At 48.3% G+C, this 13,664-nt stretch overlaps 1 protein-coding gene across 1 annotated transcript in view; it reads right to left on the bottom strand.

Annotated features, from left to right (window-relative positions):
- The window catches only part of FSCN1 (fascin actin-bundling protein 1), a 213,691-nt gene that overhangs the window by 12,380 nt on the left and 187,647 nt on the right, over positions 1–13,664 (bottom strand). Inside the window, exon 4 of the mRNA XM_063934103.1 lies at positions 2,405–2,572. Within this exon, the coding sequence (XP_063790173.1) occupies positions 2,405–2,572 (168 nt within the window). The remainder of the gene's footprint in view (positions 1–2,404; positions 2,573–13,664) is intronic.

Below are 13,664 nucleotides of genomic sequence, written 5' to 3'. Positions count from 1 at the left end.
ATATCCCATGGTTCTTGAAGTGCCCCCAGCATCCTCTAGGACGTAAGGAGAAATGTGAATATGTGCACCTAGGAACACTATCCTGTGTTTATGCAGCCATGTGACTGGTCTGTGCCTCTAGGTTCCACCACATAAAGGCCCAGATGTATTAAGCCTTAACAATAGATAAAGTGGAGGCGGATAAAGAGCTACAAATGACCAGACAACCAGCTCCTAACTGTCATATTTCAAACACAGCCTGTGACATGGCAGTTAGGAAGCCGATTGGCTGATACTTTATCACTCTTTATCCGTCTCCATTTTATCACTTTTTAAGGCTTAATACATTGGAACCTACAGAGCCGGATAAAGAGGGGGGGGGGGGGGGTCCCGGGGATACGTACCCCGGGCCCCCCTTTCAAACAGGGCCCCCGCCACACCACAGATCGGATCTCTCTTCCGATCCTATCTGTGGTGCTGCGCTTCCGTCCGCAATGCAGTGGCGGCCGTACAGACAGGACAGCTGAGCGATGGCTCAGCTGTCCAATAATGTCTGACTGAAGTAGGCTGCCCCAATGGCTGAGCGGCAGGCTGCTTCACTCATACATGATTGGAGAGTTGAGCCGTAGCTCAGCTGTCTGTGCGGTTGCCGGGGACGGGAGCGCAGTATGATCGTGGCATGGCTGTGGCTGGTATGTGACCTGCTGTTACACACACACACACACACACACACACACTCTTACACACGCACCCCCCCCCCCTTCTCTTGAATAGGGGCCCCTCTGTCTTAATTCCCCCGGGCCCCCCATGGTCTTAATCCGGCTCTGGGAACCTATGTCCCAAATGGTCACTCCCCATACTGCCCCCTCGCTCCTGTCCACATGGAATGCCAGATTCATCTGAATGCCCTGTGACATCAAAAATACCTACAAGGAATTAACATGGGTAGCTGGAAAGCCAACTCCCCTCACCAAGATGATGGAGCGGGCATTGTTCCAATGGGGATTTTGGTAGATGTTGTGGCCCAAAAACAGCAAGAGTCATAAGAGAAACGATAGGCCCACTAACAGTACTATAGCCAGTCCCTTCATTTAAAGCACCCAGGGCTACCAGGGCTTAAAGCTTTATACAGTAACTGCCACCCAGGTTTGTTGCCTCATCATGAAAGTAACAGGTTTTAGAGGACAAACAGTACTTTTTAGTCAGTTCTTGACATGGGATAACATGGGAACTGGAATTTCAGTCCTACTGTGTAGCTTCGGCAACAGTGACCACCATTTTCATCAGGAGAAGCTCATGGGTCAGTGTACCCACAGAAGTGGTATTACTGGTAGCATGGTCGAAACGCCAGGTACAGTATCAGCAAGTAGCAGGCCCAAGTAGCTGGAATACGAAGAAGCCGCTTCCTGAAAAGCATTGCAGTCACCCAGCAGCATCTCTCTCAGCAGGACCCTGCTCAGCAGCTTCCCTTACAGTAGTACTTTACTGCGTAATTGGCCACTACTTCTATTACTGAAGGATCACTGTTATAGGACGTGGAAGGTTCTCAGAGTGTGACTAATACTACTAGCATTTTTATATATACTGTATATAGATTGTAGTTACTATTTTTATAGACAGTAACTGTAGTGTGTGCTGTGTAAAATAAAGGTATGATTGTACCAATGCTATAGTGTAATTCCTGTGCAATCCAAGGGACTCAAAGGAAATGGGGTACCATGCAAGAACTATAACCGCTGTCTATCTCAAGGCAGTGATGGAGAATAAATAAGAATAACGCAAATATAAACCCGGTATCCTCACAACTTACAAGATGCAAGAAGAGAATGGTGAATGATCACCTTAAATAGCAACTGAGCATGCCCAAGATGGCTACCTTAGCCTCTGCAAATGCTCTGTCCTAGTCGGAGAAAGATGCTATATAAAGTATTACTACAGGTTGAGTATCCCTTATCCAAAATGCTTGGGACCAGAGGTATTTTGGATATCGGATTTTTCCTTATTTTGGAATAATTGCATACCATAATGAGATATCATGGTGATGGGACCTAAGTCTAAGCACAGAATGCATTTGTGTTTCATATACACCTTATAAACACAGCCTGAAGACAATTTTAGCCAATATTTTTTATAACTTTGTGCATTAAACAAAGTGTGTGTACATTCACACAATTTATTTATGTTTCATATACACCTTATACACACAGCCTGAAGGTCATTTAATACAATATTTTTAATAACTTTGTGTATTAAACAAAGTTTGTGTACATTGAGTCATCAAAAAACAAAGGTTTCACTATTTCACTCTCACTCAAAAAAGTCCGTATTTCGGAATATTCCGTATTTCGGAATATTTGGATATGGGATACTCAACCTGTATTATTATACTTCAACCCAACAATACTAAATTATAGAAAAAAATTACCTTTTAGGTTGTAGGCACCATCATTAAATTCCAGTTGAAAGACATCATAAATTGAGCGATTAGAATCAAGTGTTCCAGTCATTTTACGGCACCCTATAAATCCATGTTCTCCCCTTAGGACTATCAGTGGACGGTTGATGAGTTTCATTAAGAAATGCTCTGTCTCCACTGCAAAATAATTATAATACGTTAGCATAAAGAAACAAAAAGCACTGCATGTACATCACTTAAGTCAAAGCACTGGATGAGCTTGCTTCAAGCTTATATAAAATCTTTAGTATAAGAGTAAAGTATTGCCATGAAAACATTGAAAAATAATTTACGGCAAATGTATTACACAAGCAACAAAAAAAGAAACGTACAACAACAATAATGATAACACACACACACACACACACACACACACACACACACACACTTGAATTCTAAGTTAGAAGAGACACTGTGGCACATTGGATGTCCACATTATCAAGTACATTTCTCGTACAGGGTATGAACCGCCCTTGTTCCCATAACAGCCTCAATTTGTCACAGTATAGATATAACAAGGTGCTGAAAGAATTTCACAGATATGTTCCATACGGACATAACTACATCACATAGTTGCTGCAGATTTGGCAGATGAATATTCATGCTGCAAATCTCACATCATAAAGGTACTCTTTTAAATTGAGATATGAGGGTAAATCTACTAAGAATAATGCTTGGTCAGAGTATATAAACATGCTAGGCATGGCTGTAATACATTTGAGTTTTTCATGATCAAAAACTCAAATTTACAAAAAATCATATTGGACGGATTGGTTTTCGATGCTCTAGTCTATGCAATCATGTTTAGCTGTATTTATTAGTGTGCGAGTTCAATCGTATTGTGCCTGTGAGCAGCACAGGATTTGTACAGTGCTACACGGTGTGTAAAAGTGAAGAATAAAAAAAAAAAAAAAAAAAAAAAAAAAAAAGGAATTTATTTTTGTCCGATTTTAACGCTTTACTTTTACAAACAGAGAAGAACTGCACAGATCACACTGATCTCTACACAGGCTTCTGCTGCTCACATGGGGCCTAATTCAGATCTGATCGCAGCAACAAATTTGTTAGCTAATGGGCAAAACCATGTGCACTGCAGGGGAGGCGGATATAACATGTGCAGAGAGTTAGATTTGTGTGTGGTGTGTTCAAACCATACTTGCCGACTTTATGGCTGCTCTCTCCGGGAGAGAGCAGCCAGGTCGGTTCAGCAGGGAGGCGGGCTGTGACGTGTAGAGGGGGGTTGGGCAAGAGGCGGAGCGGGGTGTGGTGGAGGTAGAACGGGGGAATGGCTGCGGGATCTCGTCATGTAAGCCACGCCCCCCGCTGTGTAATGCCGCTCTTACCGGCATTATACAGCAGGGGGCGTGGCTACGATGACGCGATTCAACAAGAATCGCATTATCGCCTGCCCAGACTGCCCACTTTACTCGCTAAGTGGGCGACCGGGCAGGGGGGGGGGGGGGGGACCACTGAAAGCGGGAGACTTGCCTGCTCTTCAGGGGGGCCTGGATGGTCACCGGATTTTCGGGAGCCTCCCGGCCATTCCGGGAGAGTAGGCAAGTATGGTTCAAACTGAAATCTAAATCGCAGTGTAAAAAAAAAGCAGCCAGTATTTACCCTGCACAGAAACAAAATAACCCACCCAAATCTAACTCTTTCTGCACATGTTATATCTGCCCACCCTGCACTGCACATGGTTTTGCTCATTAGCTAACAAATTTGCTGCTGCAATCAGATCTGAATTAGGCCCATGGTTTTCTATTTAAAGAGTATTTTGTTTATAAACATGGAGCAAACATGGGCCAAACACAAATCTTCGTAAATTTCCAAGTTGTATCATTTTCTATAGAAAGTACTTGCGAGTTGGTTTAATGGTGAATTGACTTTTGACTAACTGACTAATGATGAATTCAATTTGCAGATTTGGCCGTGTTTTCAGGTCAAATCATGATTTCTTCTTCCCTACTTCATGGCAGCCATTACTCAAGTTAAATTCTATCCTTCTAGTTCTACACAGGAAGTTTTCTCCCCAGGGACCACCCAGAGCCTGATTAAGGGGGCCCTGGGGGTAAGTACCCCGGGCCCCCCCTATCTAAAAGGGCTCCCCGTCACCTGTCGCAGATCGGATCTCTCTTACCAATCCAATCTGCAATGCTGCGCTCCCGAGTCCCGGCTCCCCATTGCCCTGTCAAATATCGTCACCGTAGTATAGCTGTACAGGCAGGGCAGCTGAGCGACAGTTCAGATGTCCAATTGCTGTCCGGCTCAGCAGCCTGTGGCTCTGTCATTGGAGCGCCACAGGCTACACTGAATGAGGAGGGATCCTTGGCGATGAGTGGAGCCGCAGAGGCTGTGGCTGTATTTTCTTACTTGGAGGAGAGAGAGAGAAGCAAGCTCCCGGTCTCCAATTTTACAGTACTGTCTGCCAGCAGCATAACAAAAACGTAAGGCAGGCTGTATTTTAATTTTGTTCTGGGTCATATGTTATAATATATATTTATATATTTTCTATACCAGACTGGAGAGTGCCACCTTGATCTTTCTATAGTGGAGGTCGCCATACCCAGAGTTGGATTAAGGAGGGCACTGTGGGGGTATGTACCTCTGGGCCACACTTTGTGGCCTCCAGCCACCCACTGCATATCAGATCTCTATTACCAATCCACAGTGCTACACCCACCACTGACACCACTAACATATTATATATATTTTTTTCTCTTTCATCCATAGGGAATACTGGGATGTGAAGTGCTGTGGTTGGGCACGCCAGTGCTTGCTGCGGGGGGAGGGGGGGCACATATGTGGTTATGGCTCTTACAGTGGCCCGGTAATAGTCTCTGTGTTACAGGGCTCACCTTACAAAGGAGCATTCGGGAGGCGGAGCTTCAGGGCATTTCCTTGCAGCACGGTGCCATTTTAGGAGCTCTGCAGCCTGAGCGGATTTCTGAAGACTCAGGTGTATTTTCACAGTGGGGCAAGTGTGGGTCCAGCTGTGTTATTGTCTCTAGCAGTGACGTGCGGTGAGGTCAATGACTGGGGAGGCACTGTCTTCTCCAGTACATCCCCATCAGCAAAAGAATACAAACCTCCAGGACTACTAGTACCCTGAGAGAGATCTTTTGAAGCACCCTCCCCTTTCCCCAATGTGCGCACGCTCCTAGGAAAGTGAATGTGGCCTCACAACTATATAATAAGAATTTACTTACCGATAATTCTATTTCTCGGAGTCCGTAGTGGATGCTGGGGTTCCTGAAAGGACCATGGGGAATAGCGGCTCCGCAGGAGACAGGGCACAAAAAGTAAAGCTTTAGGATCAGGTGGTGTGCACTGGCTCCTCCCCCTATGACCCTCCTCCAAGCCTCAGTTAGGATACTGTGCCCGGACGAGCGTACACAATAAGGAAGGATTTTGAATCCCGGGTAAGACTCATACCAGCCACACCAATCACACTGTACAACCTGTGATCTGAACCCAGTTAACAGTATGATAACAGCGGAGCCTCTGAAAAGATGGCTCACAACAATAATAACCCGATTTTTGTAACTATGTACAAGTAATGCAGATAATCCGCACTTGGGATGGGCGCCCAGCATCCACTACGGACTCCGAGAAATAGAATTATCGGTAAGTAAATTCTTATTTTCTCTATCGTCCTAGTGGATGCTGGGGTTCCTGAAAGGACCATGGGGATTATACCAAAGCTCCCAAACGGGCGGGAGAGTGCGGATGACTCTGCAGCACCGAATGAGAGAACTCCAGGTCCTCCTTAGCCAGGGTATCAAATTTGTAGGATTTTACAAACGTGTTTGCCCCTGACTAAATAGCCGCTCGGCAAAGTTGTAAAGCCGAGACCCCTCGGGCAGCCGCCCAAGATGAGCCCACCTTCCTTGTGGAATGGGCATTTACATATTTTGGCTGTGGCAGGCCTGCCACAGAATGTGCAAGCTGAATTGTATTACACATCCAACTAGCAATAGTCTGCTTAGAAGCAAGAGCACCCAGTTTGTTGGGTGCATACAGGATAACAGCAAGTCAGTTTTCCTGACTCCAGCCGTCCTGGAACCTATACTTTCAGGGCCCTGACAACATCCAGCAACTTGGAGTCCTCCAAGTCCCTAGTAGGCGCAAGGCACCACAATAAGCTGGTTCAGGTGAAACACTGACACCACCTTAGGGAGAGAACTGGGGACGAGTCCGCAGCTCTGCCCTGTCCGAATGGACAAACAGATATGGGCTTTTTTGAGAAAAAACCCACCAATTTGACACTCGCCTGGCCTAGGCCAGGGCCAAGAGCATGGTCACTTTTCATGTGAGATGCTTCAAATCCACAGATTTGACTGGTTTTAAACCAATGTGATTTGAGGAATCCCAGAACTACGTTAAGATCCCACAGTGCCACTGGAGGCACAAAAGGGGGTTGTATATGCAATACTCCCTTGACAAACTTCTGGACTTCAGGAACTGAAGCCAATTCTTTCTGGAAGAAAATCGACAGGGCCGAAATTTGAACCTTAATGGGCCCCAATTTGAGGCCCATAGACACTCCTGTTTGCAGGAAATGCAGGAATCGACCGAGTTGAAATTTCTTCGTGGGGCCTTCCTGGCCTCACACCACGCAACATATTTTCGCCACATGTGGTGATAATGTTGTGCGGTCACCTCCTTCCTGGCTTTGACCAGGGTAGGAATGACCTCTTCCGGAATGCCTTTTTCCCTTAGGATCCGACGTTCCACCGCCATGCCGTCAAACGCAGCTGCGGTAAGTCTTGGAACAGACATGGTACTTGCTGAAGCAAGTCCCTTCTTAGCGGCAGAGGCCATAAGTCCTCTGTGAGCATCTCTTGAAGTTCCGGGTACCAAGTCCTTCTTGGCCAATCCGGAGCCATGAGTATAGTTCTTACTCCTCTACGTCTTATAATTCTCAGTACCTTAGGTATGAGAAGCAGAGGAGGGAACACATACACCGACTGGTACACCCACGGTGTTACCAGAACGTCCACAGCTATTGCCTGAGGGTCTCTTGACCTGGCGCAATACCTGTCCCGTTTTTTGTTCAGACGGGACGCCATCATGTCCACCTTTGGTATTTCCCAACGGTTCACAATCATGTGGAAAAACTTCCCGATGAAGTTTCCACTCTCCCGGGTGGAGGTCGTGCCTGCTGAGGAAGTCTGCTTCCCAGTTTCCACTCCCGGAATGAAACACTGCTGACAGTGCTATCACATGATTTTCCGCCCAGCGAAAAGTCCTTGCAGTTTTTGCCATTGCTCTCCTGCTTCTTGTGCCGCCCTGTCTGTTTACGTGGGCGACTGCCGTGATGTTTTTCCCACTGGATCAATACCGGCTGACCTTGAAGCAGAGGTCTTGCTAAGCTTAGAGCATTATAAATTTACCCTTAGCTCCAGTATATTTATGTGGAGAAAAGTCTCCAGACTTGATCACACTCCCTGGAAATTTTTTCCTTGTGTGACTGCTCCCCAGCCTCTCGGGCTGGCCTCCGTGGTCACCAGCATACAATCCTGAATGCCGAATCTGCGGCCCTCTAGAAGATGAGCACTCTGTAACCACCACAGGAGAGACACCCTTGTCCTTGGATATAGGGTTATCCGCTGATGCATCTGAAGATGCGATCCGGACCATTTGTCCAGCAGATCCCACTGAAAAGTTCTTGCGTGAAATCTGCCGAATGGAATTGCTTCGTAGGAAGCCACCATTTTTACCAGGACCCTTGTGCAATGATGCACTGACACTTTTCCTGGTTTTAGGAGGTTCTTGACTAGCTCGGATAACTCCCTGGCTTTCTCTTCCGGGAGAAACACCTTTTTCTGGACTGTGTCCAGAATCATCCCTAGGCACAGCAGACGTGTCGTCAGGATCAGCTGCGATTTTGGAATATTTAGAATCCATCCGTGCTGTTGTAGCAGTATCCGAGATAGTGCTACTCCGACCTCCAACTGTTCCCTGGACTTTGCCCTTATCAGGAGATCTTCCAAGTAAGGGGTATTTAAGACGCCTTTTCTTCGAAGAAGAATCATCATTTCGGCCATTACCTTGGTAAAGACCCGGGGTGCCGTGGACAATCCAAACGGCAGCGTCTGAAACTGACAGTGACAGTTCTATACCACGAACCTGAGGTACCCTTAGTGAGAAGGGCAAATTTGGGACATGGAGGTAAGCATCCCTGATGTCCCGGGACACTATATAGTCCCCTTCTTCCTGGTTCGTTATCACTGCTCTGAGTGACTCCATCTTGATTTGAACCTTTGTAAGTGTTCAAATTTTTTTTTTTTTTTTAGATTTAGAATAGGTCTCACCTAGCCTTCTGGCTTCAGTACCACAATATAGTGTGGAATAATACCCCTTTCCTTGTTGTAGGAGGGGTAATTTGATTATCACCTGCTGGGAATACAGCTTGTGAATTTTTTTCCATACTGCCTCCTTGTCGGAGGGATACCTTGGTAAAGCAGACTTCAGGAGCCTGCGAGGGGGAAACGTTTCGACATTCCAATCTGTACCCCTGGGATACTACTTGTAGGATCCAGGGGTCCTGTACGGTCCCAGCGTCATGCTGAGAGCTTGGCAGAAGCGGTGGAAGGCTTCTGTTCCTGGGAATGGGCTGCCTGCTGCAGTCTTCTTCCCTTTCCTCTATCCCTGGGCAAATATGACTCTTATAGGGACGAAAGGACTGAGGCTGAAAAGACGGTGTCTTTTTCTGCAGAGATGTGACTTAGGGTAAAAACGGTGGATTTTCCAGCAGTTGCCGTGGCCACCAGGTCCGATGGACCGACCCCAAATAACTCCTCTTCCTTTATACGGCAATACACCTTTGTGCCGTTTGGAATCTGCATCACCTGACCACTGTCGTGTCCATAAACATCTTCTGGCAGATATGGACATCGCACTTACTCTTGATGCCAGAGTGCAAATATCCCTCTGTGCATCTCGCATATATAGAAATGCATCCTTTAAATGCTCTATAGTCAATAAAATACTGTCCCTGTCAAGGGTATCAATATTTTTAGTCAGGGAATCCGACCAAGCCACCCCAGCGCTGCACATCCAGGCTGAGGCGATCGCTGGTCGCAGTATAACACCAGTATGTGTGTATATACTTTTATATGATATTTTCCAGCCTCCTGTCAGTTGGCTCCTTGAGGACGGCCCTATCTATAGACGGTACCGCCACTTGTTTTGATAAGCGTGTGAGCGCCTTATCCACCCTAAGGGGTGTTTCCCTATGCGCCCTAACTTCTGGCGGGAAAGGGTATACCGCCAATAATTTTCTATCGGGGGGAACCCACGCATCATCACACACTTCATTTAATTTATCTGATTCAGGAAAAACTACAGGTAGTTTTTTCACATCCCACATAATACCCTCTTTTGTGGTACTTGTAGTATCAGAAATATGTAACACCTCCTTCATTGCCCTTAACGTGTGGCCCTAATAAGGAATACGTTTGTTTATTCACCGTCGACACTGGATTCAGTGTCCGTGTTTGTGTCTGTGTCGACCGACTAAGGTAAACGGGCGTTTTAAAACCCCTGACGGTGTTTTTGAGACGTCTGGACCGGTACTAATTGTTTGTCGGCCGTCTCATGTCGTCAACCGACCTTGCAGCGTGTTGACATTATCACGTAATTCCCTAAATAAGCCATCCATTCCGGTGTCGACTCCCTAGAGAGTGACATCACCATTACAGGCAATTGCTCCGCCTCCTCACCAACATCGTCCTCATACATGTCGACACACACGTACCGACACACAGCACACACACAGGGAATGCTCTGATAGAGGACAGGACCCACTAGCCCTTTGGAGAGACAGAGGGAGAGTTTGCCAGCACACACCAAAAAACGCTATAATTATATAGGGACAACCTTATATAAGTGTTTTCCCTTATAGCATCTTTTTATATATTTCTAACGCCAAATTAGTGCCCCCCCTCTCTGTTTTAACCCTGTTTCTGTAGTGCAGTGCAGGGGAGAGCCTGGGAGCCTTCCCTCCAGCCTTTCTGTGAGGGAAAATGGCGCTGTGTGCTGAGGAGATAGGCCCCGCCCCTTTTTCGGCGGGCTCGTCTCCCGCTCTTCAACGGATTCTGGCAGGGGTTAAATATCTCCATATAGCCCCCGGAGGCTATATGTGAGGTATTTTTTGCCAAAAAATAGGTTTACATTGCCTCCCAGGGCGCCCCCCTCCCAGCGCCCTGCACCCTCAGTGACTGCCGTGTGAAGTGTGCTGAGAGCAATGGCGCACAGCTGCAGTGCTGTGCGCTACCTTAAGAAGACTGAGGAGTCTTCTGCCGCCGATTCTGGACCTTCTTCTCTTTTCAGCATCTGCAAGGGGGCCGGCGGCGAGGCTCCGGTGACCATCCAGGCTGTACCTGTGATCGTCCCTCTGGAGCTAATGTCCAGTAGCCAAAGAAGCCAATCCATCCTGCACGCAGGTGAGTTCACTTCTTCTCCCCTAAGTCCCTCGTTGCAGTGATCCTGTTGCCAGCAGGACTCACTGTAAAATAAAAAACCTAAGCTAAACTTTTCTAAGCAGCTCTTAGAGCCACCTAGATTGCACCCTTCTCGGCCGGGCACAAAAATCTAACTGAGGCTTGGAGGAGGGTCATAGGGGGAGGAGCCAGTGCACACCACCTGATCCTAAAGCTTTACTTTTTGTGCCCTGTCTCCTGCGGAGCCGCTATTCCCCATGGTCCTTTCAGGAACCCCAGCATCCACTAGGACGATAGAGAAATTGTGTTATCAAATTACAAATTATAAATATATTTTAAAACAGGTTGAACACGATGGGCAAATTGCCTCTAATCAACCTCAAATACTATGTTACTATACACACACCATATTATCAACCCTCCTCCCCCTACACCCACACAATAATGCCCCCGGTATAGTGCCAGTTACACCGAACGCCTCCCCCCCCCCCCCCCCCCAGTGTAGTGCCAGTTACACCGAACGCCCCACCCTCAGTGTAGTGCCAGTTACACCAAACGCCCCACCTCCAGTGTAGTGCCAGTTACACCAAACGCCCCACCTCCAGTGTAGTGCCAGTTACACCGAACGCCCCACCCCCAGTGTAGTGCCAGTTACACCAAACGCCCCACCTCCAGTGTAGTGCCAGTTACACCGAACGCCCCACCTCCAGTGTAGTGCCAGTTACACCGAACGCCCCACCTCCAGTGTAGTGCCAGTTACACCGAACGCCCCACCTCCAGTGTAGTGCCAGTTACACCGAACGCCCACCCCCAGTGTAGTGCCAGTTACACCGAACGCCCCACCCACAGTGTAGTGTCAGTTACACCGAACGCCCCACCCCCAGTGTAGTGTCAGTTACACAGAACGCCCCACCCCCAGTGTAGTGTCAGTTACACAGAACGCCCCACCCCCAGTGTAGTGTCAGTTACACCGAACGCCCCGCCCCCAGTGTAGTGCCAGTTACACCGAACGCCCCCCTCCCCCCCCGTAGTGGCAGTTACACCGAACGCCCCCCCCCCCTGTAGTGGCAGTTACACCGAACGCCCCCCCCCCCCGTAGTGCTAGTTACACCGAATGCCCCCCCCCCTGTAGTGCCAGTTACACTGAACGCCCCCTGTAGTACCAGTTACACTGAATGCCCCCTGTAGTGCCAGTTACAATGAACGCCCCTTTGTTGTAGTGCCAGTTACACTGAACGCCCCCTGTAGTGCCAGTTACACTGAACGCCCCCTGTAGTGCCAGTTACACTGAACGCCCCCTGTAGTGCCAGTTACACTGAACGCCTCCTGTAGTGCCAGTTACACTGAACGCCCCTCTTTAGTAGTGCCAGTTACACTGAACGCCCCTCTGTAGTAGTGGCAGTTACACTGAACGCCCCTCTGTAGTAGTGCCAGTTACACTGAATGCCCCTCTGTAGTAGTGCCAGTTACACTGAACGCTCCCTGTAGTGTCAGTTACACTGAACGCCCCCCTGTAGTGTCAGTTACACTGAACGCCCCCCTGTAGTGTCAGTTACACTGAACGCCCCCCTGTAGTGTCAGTTACACTGAACACACCACAATACTGCCACTTTCCTCCCCTAGCCCCTCTCAGCTGGGTCCTGCGTGCAGAGAGCAGCCAGTGGGAGAGTGCAGCTGGTGCCGGCGCTGCAGAAGCGGCTTCCCGAGAAGAGGAGCAGGAGAGCGCCGGCCGCCACACAGTGCACTCCGAGCTCTGACTTACCAGCGCCGCCACCCGCTGATTGCTGTTGCACTTGGCTCTCCGGCCCCCCTGCCACTGCCAGTGGCCGGGTAATGGAGAGCTCCGGGCAGGGGGGGATCCTGTCGGGAAGGCAGCGGCTCACATCACCACCAGCAGGGGAGGAATCAAAGGGAATGAAGAGAGGGGAACCTTGTTCCGTCGCCTCGTATGGCTGTCCAATCACATGTGCCTCGCTAGCAGGGGAAGCCTGTCTCTGTCAACAAGGCACATGCATAAGTGCCACTTTCACTGTTTTTTTTCGATAGGCTTTTACAGCCTAGTGCTTGGCCCCACCCACCCGCTCTCTCCCCGCTACCGTTGTCAGCGGGAGGCACTGCTACCAGTGCCTCACAAACTAATTTAATGTTTTAAAATGATTCGAATAATATAACGAAGATACTTATGACACAGAATATGTGGCATAAGTATCTTCTAATCATTAATGACAGGGGAGGCAGTGCACGTCCCTGTTCTCTAGGTCCTAGATTCTGTATTAACAGACTTTAGGCTAAAGCTGTGTACTGTCTGGCTATTGTATAATTAGGTACAGGGACAGGTGGGCTGGCTTCGCTCTCCTTAGCCTTTACCTTTCATTCACTGTACAAAAACTGTGTCTGATTGTTTTGTTTCTATGCTGTTGTAACTGTGTATGATATACCTCTGTTTGTCCTATCATTCACGACTGCCACTGTGTGTAATTCTGTTTCCACTGTGTTTCTCTGCGAGAATGACTGGAAAAAAGTACATTTGTAAGGGGTGTACTACATTTTACCAGCGCTCAGGAATCGGTGCCCAGCATACAGACACCGGGATCCCAACCGCCGGCAGCAGGGTGAGACCAAAAGAGCCCCATGCGGGCTCGCTGCGCTTGCTACACTGCAGGCACAGTGGCGCGATGCGCATACCACGCTATTTATTCTCCCGCCAGGGGTGTCGTGGACACCGCAAGAGGGAGAATAGTTGTTGGTATCCTGGCGGTCAGGATCCCGGCGCTGGGATCCAGACA

Source organism: Pseudophryne corroboree, chromosome 7, assembly GCF_028390025.1.
Source record: "Pseudophryne corroboree isolate aPseCor3 chromosome 7, aPseCor3.hap2, whole genome shotgun sequence".
In the NCBI taxonomy this organism is placed as follows: domain Eukaryota; kingdom Metazoa; phylum Chordata; class Amphibia; order Anura; family Myobatrachidae; genus Pseudophryne; species Pseudophryne corroboree.
Note: the sequence above shows the minus strand (reverse complement) of the source record. Positions and strands in the feature narration are given on the sequence as shown.